At 47.5% G+C, this 21,266-nt stretch overlaps 3 protein-coding genes and 1 long non-coding RNA gene across 20 annotated transcripts in view; 2 read left to right on the forward strand and 2 right to left on the reverse strand.

Annotated features, from left to right (window-relative positions):
* NPRL3 (NPR3 like, GATOR1 complex subunit) overlaps positions 1–476 on the reverse strand; it is an 89,600-nt gene extending 89,124 nt beyond the window's left edge. For 2 of the 16 annotated variants that reach the window (XM_038418225.2, XM_038418212.2), the window contains exon 1: positions 155–466. In XM_038418225.2, coding sequence (XP_038274153.1) covers positions 155–272 — 118 coding nt within the window. In that variant the 5' untranslated portion in view covers positions 273–466. Of the gene's footprint in view, positions 1–154 lie in introns of all 16 variants that reach the window. The other 14 variants (XM_043493550.1, XM_038418208.2, XM_038418210.2 and 11 more) reach the window with 12 other exon arrangements.
* Positions 477–5,727: 5,251 nt separating this feature from the next.
* LOC119862139 (hemoglobin subunit pi) lies at positions 5,728–10,487 on the forward strand. Of its 2 annotated transcripts, XM_038418247.2 has the most exons (3): positions 5,728–7,447; positions 9,281–9,485; positions 10,232–10,487. In XM_038418247.2, the coding sequence occupies exons 1-3, from the start codon at positions 7,353–7,355 to the stop codon at positions 10,358–10,360; spliced, it is 429 nt and encodes a 142-aa protein (XP_038274175.1). In that variant the 5' UTR covers positions 5,728–7,352; the 3' UTR covers positions 10,361–10,487. The 2 variants fall into 2 exon arrangements, with proteins under 2 accessions (XP_038274175.1, XP_043349496.1); XM_043493561.1 differs by lacking the exon at positions 5,728–7,447 and having other exon boundaries at positions 8,171–9,485; positions 10,232–10,485.
* On the reverse strand, positions 8,512–15,340 carry LOC122456035. The gene is made up of 2 exons (XR_006274647.1): positions 13,913–15,340; positions 8,512–10,567 (listed from the first exon to the last, which is right to left on the reverse strand). It is a non-coding gene; the product is annotated as an uncharacterized LOC122456035 (long non-coding RNA).
* Positions 15,341–15,971: 631 nt separating this feature from the next.
* On the forward strand, positions 15,972–16,973 carry LOC119862140 (hemoglobin subunit alpha-D). Its single transcript, XM_038418252.1, has 3 exons — positions 15,972–16,132; positions 16,321–16,525; positions 16,767–16,973. The coding sequence occupies exons 1-3, from the start codon at positions 16,041–16,043 to the stop codon at positions 16,893–16,895; spliced, it is 426 nt and encodes a 141-aa protein (XP_038274180.1). The 5' UTR covers positions 15,972–16,040; the 3' UTR covers positions 16,896–16,973.
* Positions 16,974–21,266: the final 4,293 nt, after the last annotated feature.

The following is a 21,266-nucleotide window of genomic DNA, read 5'->3' on the forward strand; positions in this document are numbered from 1 at the left end:
TGGGCACCCGCGGGCCCGGCCCACACAGCGGTAGCGGCGGGCTCAGGCCGCCCTGCGTGCGACAAGGCCCAAAGGACGAAGCCCCGAGGCCTCGTGGCCCGCTCCAGCCTCGTGCGCCCGGCCGCCCGGCACGTGGCCCCGCGCGGTCACTTACCGGCCTGGGCGGCCGGGTGCTCCGGGCCCCGCGTGAAGGGGAAGCGGAAGAGCAGCTTGTTGCCGCGGCTGCCCGAGCTCACCAGGATCACGCTGATGGGGCTGGTACTCTCGCCCATCCCCCTGCGCCGGGTCCCCGCGAGCCAGGCGGCGACGGCGCCTCCACTCCCCCGCCCCTCCCAGCTCCCCGAGCTAGCGGCAGCCGCGGGCCATAGAGACGCCTCCGTTCAGTAGCCTAGAAGGGCCTTAAAGAAGCACTGGCTGGCGGACTTCCGGTTCCGCGCAGGCGCCGCCCGTGGGAACGGCGGCGGCCCAGAGGCCGCGCTCTGCCGCCGGCCTGGGTTGTGGCGAGTCGCGAGCGGCGCTTTTCCCGGGGCTGGGCCCGCTCGTGCGAGGCACGAGACTGCCCTCTCCCCCCGCGGGTTTGCCCGGGCCCGCACGAGAACAGGCCCAGCACAGACCCGTGCACAGCAGCCTGGGGCTCCGGGGTTACCCCCCGTGGCGCTGTTTCTGCAGCCTGTGCGTATCCTGCCGCTCAGACCCTGCCCGAGCCTGGGACCTGCCAGCCTCTGCAGCTCCCAGCCCCGCCTGCGGAACCCTACAGCCGGCCCACTGGCTCTGGTTCACCCTCTCGCGCCCCGCGTTGCTCTAACACCCCTTTGATTCTCCACCACAATTCCGGTCACCGGCCTAGGCCCTGCAGCCTCTCCCACCGTCACCCAGCAGCGCCAAGCTGGAGGAAAAGACCTTGTAGACTCTACACTGAGCTGGGGGGTTAACCACAACCAGCAAATACACACGTAAACGCCCCAGCCCTGGTGTATACTAAGTGTTTCACGTTGTGCTGATTAATATGTTATAACTTGATTTTCCAGAGTCCACAAACCCACGTGGCCAGCATTTCAGTACATCCCTGAATAATGTCTAGCAGAAGCATCACCGGTTCTTTCTCCATGCCTAAGCTCCCTTCCCCCAGTCCTGTGTCATTGCCTATTGCCAACAGATCAGCCACCCACGGGAGAGAATGCCCCCAGATACCCTGCCCTAGCGCAAGGCCTGTGACCCTCACAATGGGACTCATTTCATATACTCCAGACTGAAATCCATGGGGGAGAATTTCCTGTATCAAAATGTGACAAGTATCTGCTGATACTTCCTTTCCCTGGATATAGCATTCATTAGAACTGATCTTATTGCCCAAACTCCACTGTTACAATCTCTCTGGGTTTCTGTGCACTGTGGGTTTGACCCTCTGATTTAGCTTTTCTTACCAAATGCAATCTCTGTTGAATTTATACCTTTCTCTAGATCATTAATGAAAACATTATTGTCTGTTATAGGTCACTTGATACTACTCCTCTTACCATTAATGTTTATTTTCAGTTCTCTGTTTGCCAAACAATTTCCAGTTCATGTTCAGGAATTTTAATTGGGGTCAGGACAATGTCCATTATCAGGGATTACAATGGAAAAGGACCTGTATTTTCATCTGGATACCTTGCATAAAAACTCCTTGGTATCAATTTGCTATATACAGCTACTTTAAAAAAGACTAAAGGCTTTCAGCAACAAAGTAATACATGCTAAATATGGATTCAACTCAGCAGGATCCCCTTTCAGAGGTTGCATACAAAGAGAAATGGGTGGCCAGGGGGTGGATGGACACACTGCTGAGTGCTTTATCTGCCTTGCCATTCTCCGTGAGGCGGATGATAAAGATTGTAGCAGGAGTAGATGTTGCCCAAGTGAGATATTTGTTTGAGAGTGATTAAAGAGTAGGTGTATTATCTCTAAAGAGCATTATTTGGTCCTAGAACTGTGTTAACTGTGCTACAATTTCCTAGTTTGTCTTCTGTGAAGCAAAATATTAATTTTAAAAGATAAGAAATTACAAATATGCTTGTCATTTACATCTGGGAGAGGCTGTAGTTAAAGCAAAAAGTCTAATAAGCCTGTCACAGGGTAGCTGATCCATCAGAGGCTCAGGCACCCAACCTACCTGAGACAGACTCCTCTAAGGAGAATGGGCCATCTCAGCTCCACATGAGTAGTTAACTACCTAGTGGCTGGGTGGCAGTTAATTAGTTAAGGAACATCTAGGCCTAATAAAGGCTTATGAAAGCTCAGTCAGGGGCTCAGATCAGAGAAGAAGCTCCTCAGGAGAGGAAATTTGCAGGGGAGTTGGTTAGAGAGAGCTTACCAGGGAAGAGGACCTAGAAGAGTTGCTGCTGGGGAGAGCAGGTCTTGAAAGGACTAGGAGGGGCAAAGTCCTAGTCCCAGTGAAAGGACCTTACCAGATAGTGGCAAGGGATCTAGGTTGTTGGGGAGCTATGTGCTCTTCTAGGGAAGAGCTGTAATGGTTTGATCTCTGTAGCAGTCCTGAATCCAGAGAAGGAACCTTTTCCCAGTGGATGGCAGGAGACCTGACTTTAGAAGGGGATTCTGGGTTGAGGGGGCCTTGCTAATGAAGAGTCTAGATGGAGGGAATCAGGTGGGGGCATGCAGACTAACTTTCTTTCCCATCTCTCAGCTATGATACAGGAGTGAAGGCTTGTTTGCATACCATGTTTGGCCATTGATTAATTAAACTAGACCCCTGAAGAGGTACTGTTCACTATATAGAAACCTCATTGAACTTCTTGATAGTCCACAAGGGGAAGCTGAGGCAGGGAACTCTGGGTGAGATCCTGCCATAACACAGCAATTTGAGGATGAGCTTGAGGCCACACCATAAAATCATCACACTTTGGTTTCCACTTTCCAGATTTGGTTTTCAAAACGTAATGGTCCCAAAGTTATTTAGAGCTGAAATGAATTGGAATCAACTGACAGTGCCACAGATGAGATCCTGGAGGAATTCCTATCCCTGATTCTACTGAGGTGCATTAGAAATCCAGTTCTATGTTGGTATTAATTGGTCACTGAGATTATGATGAAAAGCACTTGGAAGATAAACCCTCACTTTGAAGTGGATCCCCAAGCTTCATTGCCTGCTTTTGTCTGCAAAAGTGAGACAATCCACTTCTATCTATCAGTCAGCCTGCCTGTTGAGTGACATAGTGCTGTGATTCTCAACCAGAGGTTTGTGTGTACCCCTGGGTGTACTCAGAGGTCTTCCAGGGGTACATCAACTCATCTCGATATTTGCCTAGTTTTACAACAGGCTACATAAAAAGCACTAGCAAAGTCAGTACAAATTAAAATTTCATACAGACAATGACTTGTTTATATTGCTCATTGAGAATGAGAAAGTCAGCAATTTTTCAGTAATAGTGTGCTGTGACACTTGTATTTTTATGTCTGATTTGTAAGCAAGTAATTTTTAAGTGAAGTGAAATCTGGAGGTAGACAAGAAAAATCAGATTCCTGAAAGGGGTACAGTAATCTGGAAAGGTTGAGAACCACTGGCATAGTTAAACAAGAGACTCCAAATCAATGCTATACTTCCTAAAATTGACATCCACCTCCAGAGTTTCTTTATGTGGGCTTTGTTCAGTTTATTTCTCAGCAACTGTGACTGGATGGAAAAAATGCTTTCAGAATTTTGCACCTGGAGTTAAACTAGAGCATTAGCTGCAAATTGGTGCTACCTCCTTCCAGCCTACCCAGGTTATGGAGTAGTTAGTTGTAAATAGCAAGGGAACCCTGTTATTTATTTCTTAACACAGAAATGCTTGACTGATACAGGCCTGCTGGAACCAGTTGCCATTTACACCTTGCAATGCCAGAACAATCTAAAACTAACTCTACTTCACTCTAAACAGGGTTCATTCTGAGTAGGTTTCACTATACGGACATGCTAAAAAAAAAAATCATTTTTGTGTATAACCATATATCTGGTGCCATACAATGCACCTGCATCACAAATATATCACACTGTGACTGTTACGTGTTCTTGCCTACATATTATACAGCCATTACTAATCTTAACAAGATTACACAAGTAATTCACAAGTACCAGTTTAACGAGTACAGGAATTATAAAAACATGAACTAACATATAAAAGAATATGTTAACATATTGTGACAAAGTTCCTCCTCTACCTTGATGGGTCTTGTGCTTATTGGCAGATTTGCCTGCCTTGGAGCTTCACGGCAGCCCTCAGCTTGGCCGTTTTTCTGAACGCACAGTCCAGGTCGACGACTCCTGTATCTGACCAGAAGTTGGGAGGTTTGGGGGGAACCCAGGCCCACCCTCTACTCCAGGTTCCAGCCCAGGGCCCTGTGGAATGCAGCTGTCTAGAGTGCCTCCTGGAACAGCTGTGCAACAGCTACAACTCTCTGGGCTACTTTCCAATGGCCTCCTACCAACATCTTCTTTATTCTCACCATAGGACCTTCCTCCTGATGTCTGATAATGCTTGTACTCCTCAGTCCTCTAACAGTCTACATTCTCACTCTCAGCTCCTCACACACACCACAAACTGAACTTCTTTTTAAACCCAGGTGCCCTGATTAGCTTGCCTTAATTGATTCTAACAGCTTCTTGATTGGCTGCAGGTGTTCTAATCAGCCTGTCTGTCTTAATTGTCTCCAGAAGGTTCCTGATTGTTCTGGAACCTTCCCTGTTACCTTACCCAGGGAAAAGGGACCTACTTAACCTGGGACTAATATATCTGCCTTCTATTACTCTCCTGTAGCCATCTGGCCCGACCCTGTCACAATCTACATAAAATATATAGAACACGTAACAAGGTATTCTTTCTGTTGATACTCGCATATGCACACACACACACACAGACTACTCTTAGTGTTTAAAGATATAAGTCATTAAGTTGGAATCTCGTGGGGAGAAAATGTATATATACTGTGCTTTGAAGATCTAGCACGCTAATTGTTATGCATTATCTCTACAACTCAGCTTCACTTTTTACTTCCACAGGATCTTTGGCAAAATTAAGTTCTTGGTTCTCACAAAGGGAAATCCCTAAATGTATACACACATATGTAATCTGAGAGGTGAACAAATGAAGCATTGCCCTTGCTTTTCTGCTGACTGGAGGTCTTGCCTCATTGCTGTTCTAGTGGTCAGGAGTTAATTGGAACAGTCACGGTTTGGTGCGTTTTGTTTTAATGAAACTCTGCTTCATACAAATTTCCTTGTAAAAATTCCCACCGTGTAAAATATGGCAAAAAAAGCACAAAAAATACAGTGGAGCTACACAGTAGTGAGCTGTGTCCCGAGCCAGCAAGCAAGGCTCCTGGGAAGAGAGGAAGACTGGTCCAGGAGTGAGGATGCTAGCTCGCAATTTGGGACTTTGGTGAGCTGGGTTCAGTTCTTTGCTCTACATCAGACTGCTTGAGTCTTTTTGGGCTAGTCACTTAAGTGGAATCCCCAAGGGACTTAAGTGTTGCGACACTGAGCATCACAATGCCTAACTTTTAGGCACCTAGAAAATCCAGGAAAAACACCATCTATGAAGCCAATTTAGGCACCTCCATCCCCTGTACAAAAAGAGCAGATAGATAGGCATTTTAGAATGCAAGCCACAAAGTCAGCATGCTAGGTGCAGAGCCATCTAAGCTAGCCAATGGCAGATGCTCACCAGAGGAGTGTGTGCTAAGTTCTGCCCCTCTTAGAGCTAGGTGCCTGTTTCTGCTTAGTGAGCTGGTAACAGGAACCTGCTGCCTGAAATCAGGTGGCCTAGGTACCTAAGGTGTTTCTAGGGGGAATGAGTTGGGCAGTTGCCTTACTCCATAGAAAATGGTTAGAGGAGGAGATGCTGCCCAACTAATAACTTTTAGCCCTGTGGTTAGAGCACTCACAAGGTTCAATTCCCTCCTCTCTGGCAGTGGAGGAGAAAGGATTTGAAGGGGGATCTCTTCTGACTCTTTTCTGATTGTGGCAGTTTCTTGTCTGTGGTCTGCTGTCAGTATGGTGGGGTGAGGGGAGCTGTGTGCATTGCTTTTATAAGTTCATCTTGGTGGCAGATGGGTCTGCTGTAGCCCGTGTCACAGGCACAGGGACAAGAGGTTCCTTCTTGCAATCACATCAGCACTCTTCTCCGGAGGAGCATTTCTTTGAAGCTGTGTCTAACTGCAAGGCCTGGCAATCCCTCCAGCCGCTCTTGGCTGCCTAGTGACTCTAGACATATGCCAGCCATCCCCTTGCTCTTTCACTCCCCCGCACCTTGCTTGTTTCTGTGTATTTAGGCTATGACCTCTTCCAGGGAGGAACCGTGTCCTCCTGTGTGTTGGTACAGCATGCAACACAATGGGCTCCCAGTCCCAACTGGGGCCTTCTGTGCTATCCCACAATATAAGGGATAAATAATAGTAATAATTGTATGTCAAGGAATGAAAGACCTGAAGAATCAAATACTCCTGCAATGAGCTCCAGAGAAATACCTATATGCCAATGAATTATAGATTTCAGAAACTGATTTCTGGGTGCCTGCTGTTTTACTGCAAGAAGGCAACATGGTTCAGACACTTTGAAATCTAGGGATCAGAAGCATTCTGTAGATATGGAGGTAGTATATAATAATAATTTTCACATACACACACACGTTTCTGTGGAACCCTACTTAATTCAGCAAGGTGTGTGTATGTGTGTTTGTACAAAGTATCATTATTACTGCTACTTTCATGGGAAGTTTTTAGATCTGAAGTGATATAATTTTTCAAACTAGTGCTATGGAGTATTGTCCTTGTGTAATTAGTAAATCATTCTTTGCAGGAGCAACTCCACTGACTTCAGCGAGGCCAGAATTTTACCCACAGTCTGCATTTAGCACATCCTGATCTGTCCCCATGTATTATATGGAAAGCAGTGATCTGTCTCTGCTGTCACCTCTCTCCAAGCCTTTTAGCATGTTTGTAAAACATGTTGATGATTCCCTCCATGCTCTTTGGCCTGACATTTTCCACTTTGTCATTATGATTCCCCAGTACTGTTTGGTTGCTCATCTGTGCCCCTGCGGACAGTTCATTTCCCCTGGCCAACCCATTGCTGCTTAAGATGTGAGAAATTGATAAAACCTCCCAGTGTACAATCCAGAGCAGGGCAAGGCATTGTTTCATAAGGAGATAAGATAGCCTCACGTCATTGGGTGGGACCCAGAAGTGACCAATGACAATGGACAGCTGCCAAGTTCTGCTCTCCCCTTCCCCTTTATAACTGAGGCTGTGAAGGCAATCATGACAGACCTGTCCGAGTTTCCATTGTAAGAAGGCTGATCTCCCAAACTCCAGCAACAATGACTCTGACTCAAGCTGAGAAGGCTGCAGTAGTTGCCATTTGGGGAAAGATAGCTGCCCAAGCTGATGCCCTTGGGACCGAGTCACTGGAGAGGTAAGCAATGCAGCATCTTTGCTTAGATACTGTGGGCCTGTCTCTGATCTGGTGGATCAGTCTGGTGGACTTACTCTAGTGTAAAACTTTTGTGAATGAGATCAGAATCAGGCCCTGAGACTCTCATTAGATTCTGTGGGCCAAATTCACCACTAGTGTACGTGAGCCTAGCAACATTGACAATAATTGAGCTGTGTTTGCTTTTGCCAGGGGTGAATCTGGGACTGTAATTCAGAGGCCTGGGGAAATCAGAGACAATAATGGTTGGCTACTGGGCACCCTTGAGTGGGCAGATTTTAAAGTGTATCATTCAAACATTGATGGTTGAGGACTTCAGCTTTTCTTGAAGAATAACCTTCATGTAAAGTCATGTAAAGTCTAGTAGAATGTGGTAGAGCTCTATAGAAATTACTCTAAAACTCTAGAATTTATCAGAGAATAATATTCCTGCTATCAAATCCTACTGGATGGTTTCTAAAGAAAGAAGGTAATTTTCTATTCACTTGTATAGCACTTTCCATGAATGCCAGCTGAGAGGAGTTCAGGAAAGTGACTCCACACTGTCATTAATACCCAGATAATACCTTGCCAAATGCAAAGGTTATCATTTTTATGAGCTGAACATGAAAAAAGAAGGCGTGGATGTGGGGTTTATTATGTGAGTGATGCAATTTATATTGGCAAGTACTGAGCAATGCTTGAGAATGGATAATATACAGGGCATTCAAGAAGATTGCTTGAAACATGTCTCAACATTCCATTTGATGTGTTACAGAGTAGTAGGAGAAGAAGTAACTATCTCCTAGAAGTGTATATCACTTTAAACCACATGGACTTTTAGGTCCACAGAGGGTTTGCTGTAAATACAACTATATAGCCTTTATTGGCAGAACTGGGAAATTGTATTTTATATGAAGTGAAGTTTATGTTAAGTGAAGAGGATGTTTTCCCCCAAACATCCCATTTCAAAGAAACCCAACTGAAGTTTGGGGATGACCCACCCTATGTCCCTTCCAGTAGAAATCCACCCAAAGCTAATCAACTAAACAAGCTGACACAAAGGGAGGGAAATAACTGGAAGTTGATTGAACCAGGCTTGGTTTATTCAGGTGAAGAATAGTCCCCGGTTTGTGTTATTCAGCCAGTTAATTTTAAATCTTTTGATGGTCCTTTCTGGATGTATAGCCCCACTTATAGTGGGTAAAGCAAAGATTCTGGACAATGAAATATCTCTGTATATAGAGTATTCACTGTAAGATTATGGATTTTGCTAACTATCATTAGGAAATAAAACTTGGTTCTGCTGAAGAAAATATACTACAGAAGGTGCAGGTGGCTGTGTGGAGGTATTAGGTTATTTAGTCCAAAGAAGAAAAGAAAGTAAGTTTAAAATGCTTTAAAAATACATTTCAGCATGTAAATCTACATTTGCCTCTAGGCTCCCACTACATCTGATGATTCACTGTGGGTTAGAATCCTCCCTGGTGTGACTCTATTGATTTATGCAGTTATACCAGAGATTAATTTGGTCTGATATCATTCTTTTCCTAAAATAAAGAAATAAGGTTACAAACTGCTTCTGTGGAACTGCTGGCCTGTAACATTTGAATATTCCCACACCAGTTCAGCTCATAGTTTAGGACAGGTTACAGTAGGACATTAACAGTCTAAGGATCACAGATCTTCTCTAATCCATTCTTTATCAGTTCTAATGCTTTGGACTAGAAGAGCAGAATGGAGTCCTTTTATCCAGGGTCATGGCTCCCCCTTTCTCAGTGTCAGCCGCTCAGTGCAATTTCCATTGCTGAAGCCATTTCTAATGTTCTCTTCCAGGCTTTTTTCAAGCTTCCCCCAGACCAAGACCTATTTTCCTCATTTCGATCTCAGCCAAGGTTCTGCTCAGCTTCATGACCATGGCTCTAAGGTCCTGGGTGCTATTGGTGAGGCTGTCAAGAACATCGATAACATTACAGGTGCCTTGGCCACACTTAGCGAGCTGCATGCTTACATCCTCCGAGTCGATCCAGTGAACTTCAAGGTGAGTGAACTCCAACATGAAGTGCAGAGAGTGAAGAGAGTCCATTGGTCACTGAGTCTGTGGGCCCAGGCCACTTCGGCTGATGGGAGCTTAAGCACTGAATACTTTCCCCTATAGTGCAGAGTGTGGCAGGGACTAAGCCTTGCAGCTCAGCAGTGAAGCTGTTATCATGCTGAGCCTTGGAAATGTGGCTGCAGCTTCACTTTAATCAGCGTGGCTGTGGAAGTCCTTGGCTGTTCCCTCTTGGGCTTGCTAAGACTCCTGCCTTTGCTGGGAACAGTCAGTCCTGAGAGTGCAGCTGTGGTCCAGGAGGCTGTGCACTGGTCTAGGAATGAGTAGCTCTGGTTCTGCCATGTACTCACTATGTGATCTTGAGCAGGTCACATCACATCTCTGTGCCTCATCTTCCCCATCTAAAATGGGGATTATGATACTGACAGTTCTTGGCCAAGGGCTCTGAGGTTCCTGCATGAAAAGCCTTCTATAAATGCAAGGGTTATTCACAGTTATTTTGTATTCTCCTTTTGTGGAGGGGAAAGAGGGAGCAATGTTAAGCAATGACTTTTCTCTAGTCCAGAAGGCAGGAAGTGGATTTCTTAGCCAATAGCTCATATCCACATGAGGTGACTCTGTGTAACTAGCAAGGAGATTCCTGCTTGATTCTTCAAAGGCCAGAGTCTCACTAGCCAGAGGAATGTTATTTCAGGCAGTTCCATTTGATTTCCTCCTGTTCTTTTCTCTTGCAGCTGCTTTCCCATTGCATTCTGTGCTCCGTGGCTGCCCACTTTCCCAATGACTTCACCCCAGAAGTCCATGCTGCATGGGACAAGTTCCTGTCCAAGATTTCTTCAGTGCTGACTGAGAAGTATCGATAAACTGTCTCCTTGGAGTATGAGGCCATGGCAGCTAGGAGTGGAGTGCCCACCCCTCATCATGCACGCTTCATGAATCCCCACACATGGGTTTTGTCCTTAACAAAAAGTCAATAAATATGCCAATTAGCCATCATGATCTCTGTGCTTTAATCTTTACTGGCTCCAGCCACACATTATTGTTCATAATGGGAAGGGTTCTGACATTTCCTGTAAGATGCTAAGGGGTTAATTATCGGGGATCCACATACAACACTTCTATTTACCTTTTTCTCATCATACATTGAACTGAAGGGCAGCAAATTTAAAACCAATACAAGGAAATGTTTTTTGCACAATTTGCCTGTGGAACTCATTACCACAAGATCTCATTGAGGCCAAGAACTTACTCAGATTCATAAATAATTAGATACATCCTTGATAAAGAGAAGTTACATTAGCTCAGATTCCCCCAAACCCAACATTTTAAGGCATAGAACCCTCCTGCTTCAGGGAATAAGACAGCCTGTAATGAAAGGGTCTAGGAAGAAACTCCTGTGTAGGCAGGCTATACCAAAACTGCCACTGAGGGATCTTTGTATCTTCTGGTGCTGTTGCTGACCGTTGCCAGAGGAAAGATCCTGGGCTAAGAGGACCCTGGGCTGAGCCAGACTGGCAGTATCTCTGAGACACCCCCTCCCCAGCTGATTTGCCTGGCTAGACAAAGCCACTGTAGTGCAAGTGTAGCTGGGAAGCAGAGGAAAGTTCTCTATCAGGACTTCAGAGCCTGGTTCTGTTTTATGCATATATATTTCAAGTTAAGTCAGTGCTGATGGGAGCTGCCAGACTGACAGTCTTGAGCATTAAGTCCTCTGTCTTTAGATGGGCAGCAGCATCTCACCCTGCCCTGGTCAAGATGGGCCACTCTCGTTCGGTCTCCATGATTCAGTCTCAGATTGCCAGCAACAGTTCCCATTATGTCCGGGGACAATTCATTGTACACAGGTCACCAAACAGCTGCCAGAGGTTAGTGACTTTGTCAGTGGTGACTCAAAGGTGAAAGGTTTTGTATTGCATTCCTGTTCTCAGGATGCCTAGCCAGACTCCTGACTGAGGCTGGGGTGGAATCCGAGACATAGAGGTGAAAGGCATCGTATCCGTATCCAGCCCCTTTCCCCATGTTCCTTTCCAGCTCCATGGGCAACATGCTGACTTCCCCAATACAGACATGCAATATGACATTTCAAGGCTGCAGGGCACAGGGCAGGATTTCAGCAAGATATGGGCACAGTTGTGATTTTAATTGTGACACCCTGAGGAAATGTTGAGTTGTGTGGACTCCCCTGAGTAGTGGAGTGTCCAGAGACAACACTCACGGTTGTACTAGTGCCAGTTTCAGAGTAATCCGGAAATAGAAGGGGCCAGAGATGAAGAACCATATTTTACCATGACATGCAAAGAACTATCACACCTAGAGGTAGATGTAAATAAAAAGCCATTGGGATCCAATCCAGTTCTCATTAAAATCAATAGAAAGAGTCCCAATTGCATCAGGCCTGAAACAGTGCATGCTTGGCACCACAGCAACACCTCACATTAGGATGCAGCATTGTAGCACTCTGACTAGGTTTCCCTTTTGTGATCCTCAGACTTGGAACAAGGGTCAACAAGTTTTCAGATATGGTTCACTGTTTCAAAGTTTGCTGGGTTTGGCAGGGGAACAAGGGCCACTCACTCCTCTGGGTTCCAGGGTCCCTGTAGGAAGTGGTAGAAATCTCTTCTGACCCCTTGCTGCTTCCTTGACCTGCTTCCTACCATGGGCCTCTGCAGGTGATTCCTCAGACTCAGGTCCTGTGATCCTCTCCTTCTAGAGGTCCAGCTTCGCTTCTCATCACTCTGCTGCTGAAGGGTGTCACTTTCAGTGGCTCCTCTGCCTCTCTGACAGCCTCCTGGAACTCCTTCACCCTAACTACCTTCTCCCTTCAGGGCCAAACCCAGGATATACAATCCCTACTGCAATTCTTCTCTCTCAGACCTCCCCTATTGGTCCTTCCTTTATAGCAATCATTGAGTCTGTTTTTCCCAGCTAGGTCTAATCCTTAATTCCTTCTATCGCTTGGAGGTGTCAGAATAGGCTAATTAGACTCTTGATCTCCCTGTAACCCTGTCACTATAATTGCGGGGTTTATACACACAAGACCCATCACAAAGCCCTACAAGCAAGAAAGCTGATTTTGTGGCTTGTGGTTCCTCTGGACCAGGCTTGACAAACTCCTGGCCTGGCTTGGCCTAGCGGATCCCATGATTTAAGAACATAAGAGCTGCCAGACCAGGTCAAACCATAGTCACTCTTGCCCATTATCCTGTCTCCAGCAATAACCTGTACCAGAGCTTCAGAGAGAGTGTACAGAACAGGGCAATTATGAAGGGATCCCCCCCATCTTCTCTTCTCAGCTCCTGGTAATCAGAGGTTGTGCGATGCCCAGAGCATAACAACGGCTCTACTGGGTCAGACCAAAGGTCCATCTAGCCCAGTATCCTGTCTTCAAACTGGGGCCAATGCCAGGTGCTTCAGAGGGAATGAACAGAACAGCTAATCATCAAGTGATCTATCCCCTGTCACCCATTTCCAGATTCTGGCAAACAAAGGCTAGGGACACCATCCCCGCCCATCCTGGTTAATAGCCACTGTTGGACCTATCCTAGATTAAATTATCTAGTTTTTTTTTAACCTTGTTATAGTCTCAGCCTTCACAAACATCCTCTGGCAAAGAGTTCCACAGGTTGACTGTGCCTTGTGTGAAGAAATACTTCCTTTTGTTTGTTTTAAACCTGCTGCCTATTAATTTTGTTTGGTGACCCCTAGTTCCTGTGTTATGAGGAATAAATAACACTTCCTTATTTACTTTCTCCATGCCGGTCATGATTTTATAGACCTCTCTCATATCCTCTGTTAGTGGTCTCTTTTCTAAGCTGAAAAGTCCCAGTCTTTTTAATGTCTCCTCATACGGAAGCTGTTCCATACCCCCTAACCATTTTTGTTGCCCTTTTCTGTACATTTTCCAGTTCCAATATATCTTTTTTGAGATGGGGCGACCACATCTGCATGCAGTATTCACCATGTGGGCATACCCTGGATTTATATTGAGGCACTGATATTTTCTGTCTTATTATCTATCCCTTTCCTAATGATTCCCAACATTCTGGTAGCTTTTTTGACTGCTGCTGCAGTGGAGGTTTTCAGAGAATTATCCACAATGACTCCAAGATCTCTTTCTTGAGTGGTAGTTTAGACCCCATCATTTTATATTTATAGTTGGGATTATGTTTTCCAATGTACATTATTTTACATTTATCAACATTGAATTTCATCTGCCATTTTGTTGCCCAGACACCCACTTTTGTGAGGTCCCTTTGTAACTCTTCACAGTCTGCTTTGGACTTAACTATCTTGAGTAGTTTTGTATCATCCACAAATTTTGCCACCTCACTGTTTATCCCTTTTTCCAGATCATTTATGAATATGTTGAACAGCACTGGTCCCAGTACAGATCCCTGGGGGACACCACTATTTACCTCTCTCCACTCAGAAAGCATGGGGTTGCATCCCTCAGCATCTTGGCTAATAGCCATCGATGGACCTCTTCTTCGTGAACTTATCTAGTTCTTTTTTTGAACCCAGTTATACTTTTGGCCATCACAACATCTTCAGCTTCAGATTCTGCAGAATGAAAGTTTGCATTGAAAGACAATTAATAGCCCTTATAGTTGTGAAAACAAAGTTACAAATGTGAACCAATGTTGGAAACAACAGCTTTGAGAGTTTTGAGCCATCTCAGTGGTCTGTTGACTCTGAACCATAACATATATACTTTAGAGACCAGAATTCCTGATAACTTAGATAGGCTGTTGTACACACAAATTGTATATTCCTAATTTCATGTTTAATGACTGTAATTGCATAGGCAAATAGCCAAATAAAGAAAGGGCAGAAATGGTAATATTCTAGATAGCGTCCTACAACTTGTATTCCTCATAAAGTGATTCCAAAATCTGCTGTAAATTTGCTAACAGTTTAGTTTCTATGAAAAGGCCATTTTCCCTTGATCTTTGTGCACACCTCTCTTGGTCATCCCTGGCAGAACCCCTGTAGACTGAGAGACCTAACTTTGTAGCTCCAACCCAGCAAATACAATTAAAAATGAATTTTTGCTTTCTGCACAGACTGAATTTGATATACAGCCTTTTGACTCCCAAAGGGGGAAGGGAGTAGAGAGAAGCAATAGACATGTTACATTCTTTTTTTGCATTGAGTCTTTCCTTTAGAAGACTATGGGTTTTTTCCTTTTCCAAAGATGCTTATGTAACAAAACAGCACAGGGCCTTCCTTCACTAGAGCTCTTTTATCTAACAGAGAAAGGCATAACAAGAACCAACAGTTGATAGTTAAAGCTTGATAAATTCAAAAGGTCAGGCTAGATGATCAAATGGTCCCTAGTGGCCTTACAGTCTATGAATCTATGAGAGATTGAAATTTCTAAACAAGCAGACACAGGGCAGCTTGAGAAGTTCAAGTGCAGTAAATCTCCCAGCAGGATGGAACTATCCCAGTGAACTGAAGAAAAACAAAGGTGCATGAGATGGACCAAATTTTCCTGGTTTACACCCAGCTCACCCTAGTGCCTTGGAATCCTTCCTGGTTTATGCTGGTGTCATTGAGGAGCAGATAAGGGGGCTCTGTGGACTGTGCTAAGAGATCCTTGTGTGCTACCCTCTGGGGCAAAGAGGCTAGCTTCTATTATGCTCCGGAGCAGCAAAGGGAGTGTTCTGCCCCAGATGCAGACCAGTCAAAGCTGGGGGGTTGGCTGACCACCATAGGAAAGGCTCGGGAGGTGTCACGGAGTGTGGGGGAGTCCGGGGCCTGCACCCCTCTTCCTGAGATTCACTGTGACTCTCAGCCAGCCAGTAAAACGGAAGGTTTATTGGACAATAGGAACACAGTCGAAAACAGAGCTTGTGGGTAAACCCAGGACCCCTCAGTCAAGTCCTTCTGGGGGGGGGGGCAGGGAGGTTAGACCCCAGCCCTGGGGTTCCCTGCATTCCACCACCCAGCATCAAACCGAAACCAACCCCCCCCCCCAGCAGGCTCTCTCCTGCAGCCTTTGTCCATTTCCCGGGCAGAGGTGTTACCTCCCCCGCCCCCTCCTGGCTCAGGGTTACAGGCTCTCAGGTACCCCATGCCCAGGGCACATTCCCAGGTCAACGCTCCCCCCTCCCTGCTGCCTCACAGGAGGGTGGCCCTGGGACCATTCCCTTTGCTGTTACAGTTTAGTGATTTCCCAGCCCTCCTGTTGTTTCCTTGCAGAACGGGGCCCCGCGCTAGCCGGGGAGGTGGGGGCCTGGGGATCGGGTGGGTGCTTCGGCCGTTTTGTGTGGGATCTGCCCTGAGGGCTTGGTGCGCCCTGGGGCTGCTCCCAGGCCCGCCCTGGGCTCGCTTGCTCCGGGGTCCCAGGACGGGAGGCCGGGCTGTGTCCGGCCGCTCCCGTTGGGAAAGCCGCCCGGCCCCGTAACGCCTGCCCCGCCGCAGGCCCCTCGCCCCGAATAAGATCAGGGCCCGCCCAGCCGGGGCCAGGGGGAGGGCGGCTGCCACAGATATAAAGGGGGCGGCGGAGGCGAGCGGACCCGCACAGCCCCCGTCGCCGCCATGCTGACCGCAGACGAGAAACAGCTGATCCTACAGGCCTGGAAGAAGGTGCTGGGCCACCAGGAGGACTTTGGGGCCGAGGCCGTGGACAGGTAGGGCCGGGGGCAGGCGGCCCAGGCGCAGGGTGTAGGAAGGATACCGGCGCAGACAGGACTTGGAAATGACCCAGCTGCGCGGCTGGACCGGGCTGATGGGGGCACCCGGGCGGGCGGGCGCGGGGCTCCCCTGGCACCCGGGGAGGGGGCCTTTGGGATTCACTGTCTCTGACCCCCTCCCGCAGGATGTTCACCGTCTACCCACAGACCAAGACCTACTTCCCCCACTTCAACCTGCACCATGACTCGAATCATATCCGCCACCACGGGAAGAAGGTGGTGAACGCCCTGGGAAACGCCGTAAGGCACCTGGACAACCTCAGCGAGGAGCTCTCCGAGCTCAGCAACCTGCATGCCTACAACCTGCGGGTGGACCCGGTCAACTTCAAGGCAAGAACAAGCCAGGGCCGGGGAGAGTCCCCGGGGGGTGCGGGATCAGCCCCCCTCCACTTTCCCCTCTCTCCGGGGGGTGCGGGATCAGCCCCCCTCCACTTTCCCCTCTCTCCGGGGGGTGCGGGATTAGCCCCCCTCCACTTTCCCCGGGGGTGCGGGCTGCCCCAGGCGCTGCTGGCTCGGGGCTCCCTGGGGCCGAGGGCTGGCTGCGGCTGACCCGCTGCGCTTTGCTTTGCAGCTGCTGTCCCACTGCTTCCAGGTGGTGCTGGCCGTGCACCTGGGAGAGGAGTACACCCCGCAGGTGCACCTCGCTTATGACAAGTTCCTGGCCGCCGTCTCTGCGGTGCTGGCCGAGAAGTACCGGTGAGCCGCTGGCTCTCGCGGCTCTGGCGGGTTAGCCACGCGCCCTGCAGTGCTCTGACCCAATAAAGATGCCAACCCCGCAGCTCTGTCTCCGCGTCTCATTGTCGGGGGGTGCGGGGGGTGGATACTCAGCTCTGCGGCTGCCGGTCAGTCCCTGCGGCCTGCATTCTGGGAAACAACAGGGTCTGACAAACTCCTCCATGAGACCTGCCAAGCACCCAGGTGCTGGAAGTAGGGATGCTGCTGCACCCCTGGCTTGAAGTGGTTTCCATCCTATACAGCGTTTACAGTTTGATTCAATGGCTCCCAGCACCGCTGGCCAAGGGTCTAACTAAGTCCTAAATGCCCTGGCTGCGACCACTCAGGGGTTAATAACTCTTTCCGGGGTCATAAGAAAATCACCTCCCTAATCTCAGAGGTCTATGAGAAATAATACAATGACACAGGAAAAATAAATCAAGCTGGGGTTACAACCCAGGAGAAAGCATGACCACTTGGCCCAGCAAACAATGCCCAATACTGGGGGATTATTTCATTTTATTGTTTTCTGCTTCAAGAGGGTGGTGTCACCTTTCCAAAGAGCAATAAATGTGAGTTCTTTACGTAGGGACAGGAAAACATACATTTCCCTCCAAACATATTTGATACAAAACTAAAAGAATGTGTGAAAGGTGTGGGGCAGCTATCACAAAACCATCCCTCTTTGAGCTGGAGAGGTGACTTGCAATACAGGGGGGCTTTCTCTAGACAATTGTCTGTGAGTATGAGTCAAGAAAACCAAACCGTGCCAACAAGAAACAAAACCAATACGGCTTTGGGCAGAAAATAAAATCTGTACTTCTTAACACGCAATAAATACAACCCAGGAGAAAGCATGACCACTTGGCCCAGCAAACAATGCCCAATACTGCTGCTTCAAGAGGGTGGTGTCACCTTTCCAAAGAGCAATAAATGTGAGTTCTTTACGTAGGGACAGGAAAACATACATTTCCCTCCAAACATATTTGATACAAAACTAAAAGAATGTGTGAAAGGTGTGGGGCAGCTATCTTTCAAGGTGAATTGGCCTGTTTTTGTCACAAAGTTACAATCGTTTTGTAATCCACACACATTCTTTTAGTTTTGTATCAAATATGTTTGGAGGGAAATGTATGTTTTCCTGTCCCTACATAAAGAACTCACATTTATTGCTCTTTGGAAATGTGGGGCAGCTATCTTTCAAGGTGAATTGGCCTGTTTTTGTCACACCCTCCTCCCCAGCCAAGGAGGTGAGGTACAGATCTGTAGAACGGGCTGAATTGTGGGACCCAAACTTCCCATACTGGAGCTGCACCATGTGGGAAATTTGAAAGTGCACACCCTCCTCTCCAGCCAAGGAGGTGAGGTACAGATCTGTAGAACGGGCTGAATTGTGGGACCCAAACTTCCCATACTGGAGCTGCACCATGTGGGAAATTTGAATCCCATAATTCAGAGACTCAGATATCTTACCCACTGTGCAAGCCAAACTGTCACCTTTCCAAAGAGCAATAAATGTGAGTTCTTTACGTAGGGACAGGAAAACATACATTTGCCTCCAAACATATTTGATACAAAACTAAAAGAATGTGTGAAAGGGTGAATTGGCCTGTTTTTGTCACAAAGTTACAATCGTTTTGTAATCCATCACTTCCAAGGGTGCTTGGAAACAGCTTTTTCTACTGACTGCCAGATCTGATGTGGGGACTTGGCCTGGACAGCCAGCTCCTGTCACCCATCACAACTTTGGGCCCCAGCTTACTCAGAGCTCTTCTTCTGAGCTGGGAAAGGGATTCAGAGCGTCCCAGCTAAATACAAGTGGAACCGACTGTTTAGCAAATGTAGTTAACATTTTCAAGGTGAATTGGCCTGTTTTTGTCACAAAGTTACAATCGTTTTGTAATCCATCACTTCCAAGGGTGCTTGGGGGCAGCTATCACAAAACCATCCCTCTTTGAGCTGGAGAGGTGACTTGCAATACAGGGGGGCTTTCTCTAGACAAAGTAAAAAATTCAGCCTCACCACTGCACACCCTCCTCCCCAGCCAAGGAGGTGAGGTACAGATCTGTAGAATGGGCTGAATTGTGGGACCCAAACTTCCCATACTGGAGCTGCACCATGTGGGAAATTTGAATCCCATAATTCAGAGACTCAGATATCTTACCCACTGTGCAAGCCAAACTGTTCTCAGAGATCTCACAAGGTGGGGGAGGTATGATGATATCTTTTATTGGCCCAACTTCTGCTGGTGAGAGAAAGATGCTTTTGAGCTTACTCAGAGCTCTTCTTCTGAGCTGGGAAAGGGATTCAGAGCGTCCCAGCTAAATACAAGTGGAACCGACTGTTTAGCAAATGTAGTTAACATTTTCAAGGTGAATTGGCCTGTTTTTGTCACAAAGTTACAATCGTTTTGTAATCCATCACTTCCAAGGGTGCTTGGAAACAGCTTTTTCTACTGACTGCCAGATCTGATGTGGGGACTTGGCCTGGACAGCCAGCTCCTGTCACCCATCACAACTTTGGGCCCCAGTGTACCGGCGGTTAGACTCATGGTAATGATCTAGAGGTGGATATAAGGAGAAGGTGAGGCTGCACAATGTCCTTATTGCAATACTAAAGAGGGTCAAGAAGATGAACTAAGCTCTCCTGGGAGATGATAGGGCCACTCCTAGGAATGGGAGGACAATAGTAGCAGAGGTTAGATTAAGTACACATGGGTTTGGGCTTCTCTACTCCAAAAGGGACTGGCAGAATCGACAAGAAAAATAGAGAGGCGGTGACTCTGGAACACTAGTGCAATGTCAGAGTGTCAGAGCACCCCGCACTGCAGGGTGTGTCTTTATCAGCCAGAACACGCACACAGCTGGTGGGCATGCTGAGGTGAGAGCAGGAGCATCTTCAAAATAGAACTAACATACCTCACCTCCTTGGCTGGGGAGGAGGGTGTGCAGTGGTGAGGCTGAATTTTTTACTTTGAGATCCTTGAGACGTACAATCTTCTAGGGACAGAATTAGGGCCTATTTTCAATTGACACTATCAGTTAGCACTTGTCTTTAGATCTGTAGAACGGGCTGAATTGTGGGACCCAAACTTCCCATACTGGAGCTGCACCATGTGGGAAATTTGAATCCCATAATTCAGAGACTCAGATATCTTACCCACTGTGCAAGCCAAACTGTTCTCAGACTGGTGATTGTCTGGGACAAACGAGGACTGGTGACCCTGGGTCAAACCATGACTGCTCTGAAGCCTCCGCTTTTGCTCCAACCAGGACAGCTGGACTGAGGAAGGATGGCTTCAATTTTTTGGAAGAAAAGCCCCAGGGCTCTCCACCTAGCACCCATGCCCTGCATTAAATCTCCATTTAAAATAATCTGTGCCACATTGGTTGCATGAGCTGTGTGCACACCAGCCTCTCCCTTTGTTTGGGAGTCTTTGGTGCTCTGTCTCAGCCAAAATCCTAGGGAAATGCTTTGTGTTCTTTATCTATCATCACCAAACATGTATATGAACCTGTGAGACAGGGAGGGGATGTGTGTGTGAATGGGGGACAGGGTTTTTGGGGTGGCAGTGTTTGTGAAGTGTGTGTTTGTGGGTAGATGAAGTGTGAGTGTGGCCTTTGTATATGGGGTGAGCGTGGGGGAGTGGTGTGTGACCTTGCACTGTAGGGGGGCAATGTGACTGAGGGGACACTATATGGAGGGGCGCTGTGTAGGAGGGAACCATATGGAGGGCAGTGTGTGGCACAGCAGTGGGGGGCAGAGTGTATAAAGGAGCAAAATGTTGGGGGGCAGTGTGTCTGAAGGGGCTGTGGGGGGGGCTGTGTGCATGGGGGCAGTATGTATGAGGGAGCAGTACGTGAGGATGGGCTGTGTGGGGGAGTGTATGTGAGGGGGCAGCATGTGGGAGGAGTGTGTATGAAGGGGCATGTGTTGGGGCAGTGTATATGAAAGGGCTGTGTGTGTCTGTGTGTAAAGTGTGTATGAAGGCACAGTGTGTGTGTGTGCGGGACATGTATCTGAAGGGGCAGTGCGTATAAAGCAGCAGTGTCTGGGGAAAATATGTATTAGGTGGCAGTATATATAGAGGAACTGTGGGGGGCAGTGTGTAGGGGGGACATTGTATGGAGCAGCAGTGGGGGGCAGAGTGTATAAAGAAGCAGAGTGTTGGGGGCAGTGTGTATGAGGGAATAGTGTGTGAGGAGGGGCTCTGTGTGGGGGGCAGTGTATGTGAAGGGACCATGTATCTGAGGGGACAGTGTGGGCAATGTGTAGGAGTGGCACTGTATGTGTGGTGCTCTTTGTGGGGTTGTGTGTATGAGAAAGCAGTGTATGGAGCAGTGCATATGAGGGAGTA

Source organism: Dermochelys coriacea, chromosome 10 (assembly GCF_009764565.3).
Source record: "Dermochelys coriacea isolate rDerCor1 chromosome 10, rDerCor1.pri.v4, whole genome shotgun sequence".
Lineage (NCBI taxonomy): Eukaryota > Metazoa > Chordata > Testudines > Dermochelyidae > Dermochelys > Dermochelys coriacea.

Excerpts from the sequence above, each read along its gene's own strand:
- LOC119862139 (XM_043493561.1), top strand. The coding sequence starts at position 9,159 with ATGCTTTGGACTAGAAGAGCAGAATGGAGTCCTTTTATCCAGGGTCAT. Across the intron at positions 9,486-10,231 it reads TCGATCCAGTGAACTTCAAG|CTGCTTTCCCATTGCATTCT; the intron begins GTGAGTGAACTC and ends TTTCTCTTGCAG.
- LOC119862140 (XM_038418252.1), top strand. The coding sequence starts at position 16,041 with ATGCTGACCGCAGACGAGAAACAGCTGATCCTACAGGCCTGGAAGAAG. Across the intron at positions 16,133-16,320 it reads GGGGCCGAGGCCGTGGACAG|GATGTTCACCGTCTACCCAC; the intron begins GTAGGGCCGGGG and ends CCCCTCCCGCAG. Across the intron at positions 16,526-16,766 it reads TGGACCCGGTCAACTTCAAG|CTGCTGTCCCACTGCTTCCA; the intron begins GCAAGAACAAGC and ends TTTGCTTTGCAG.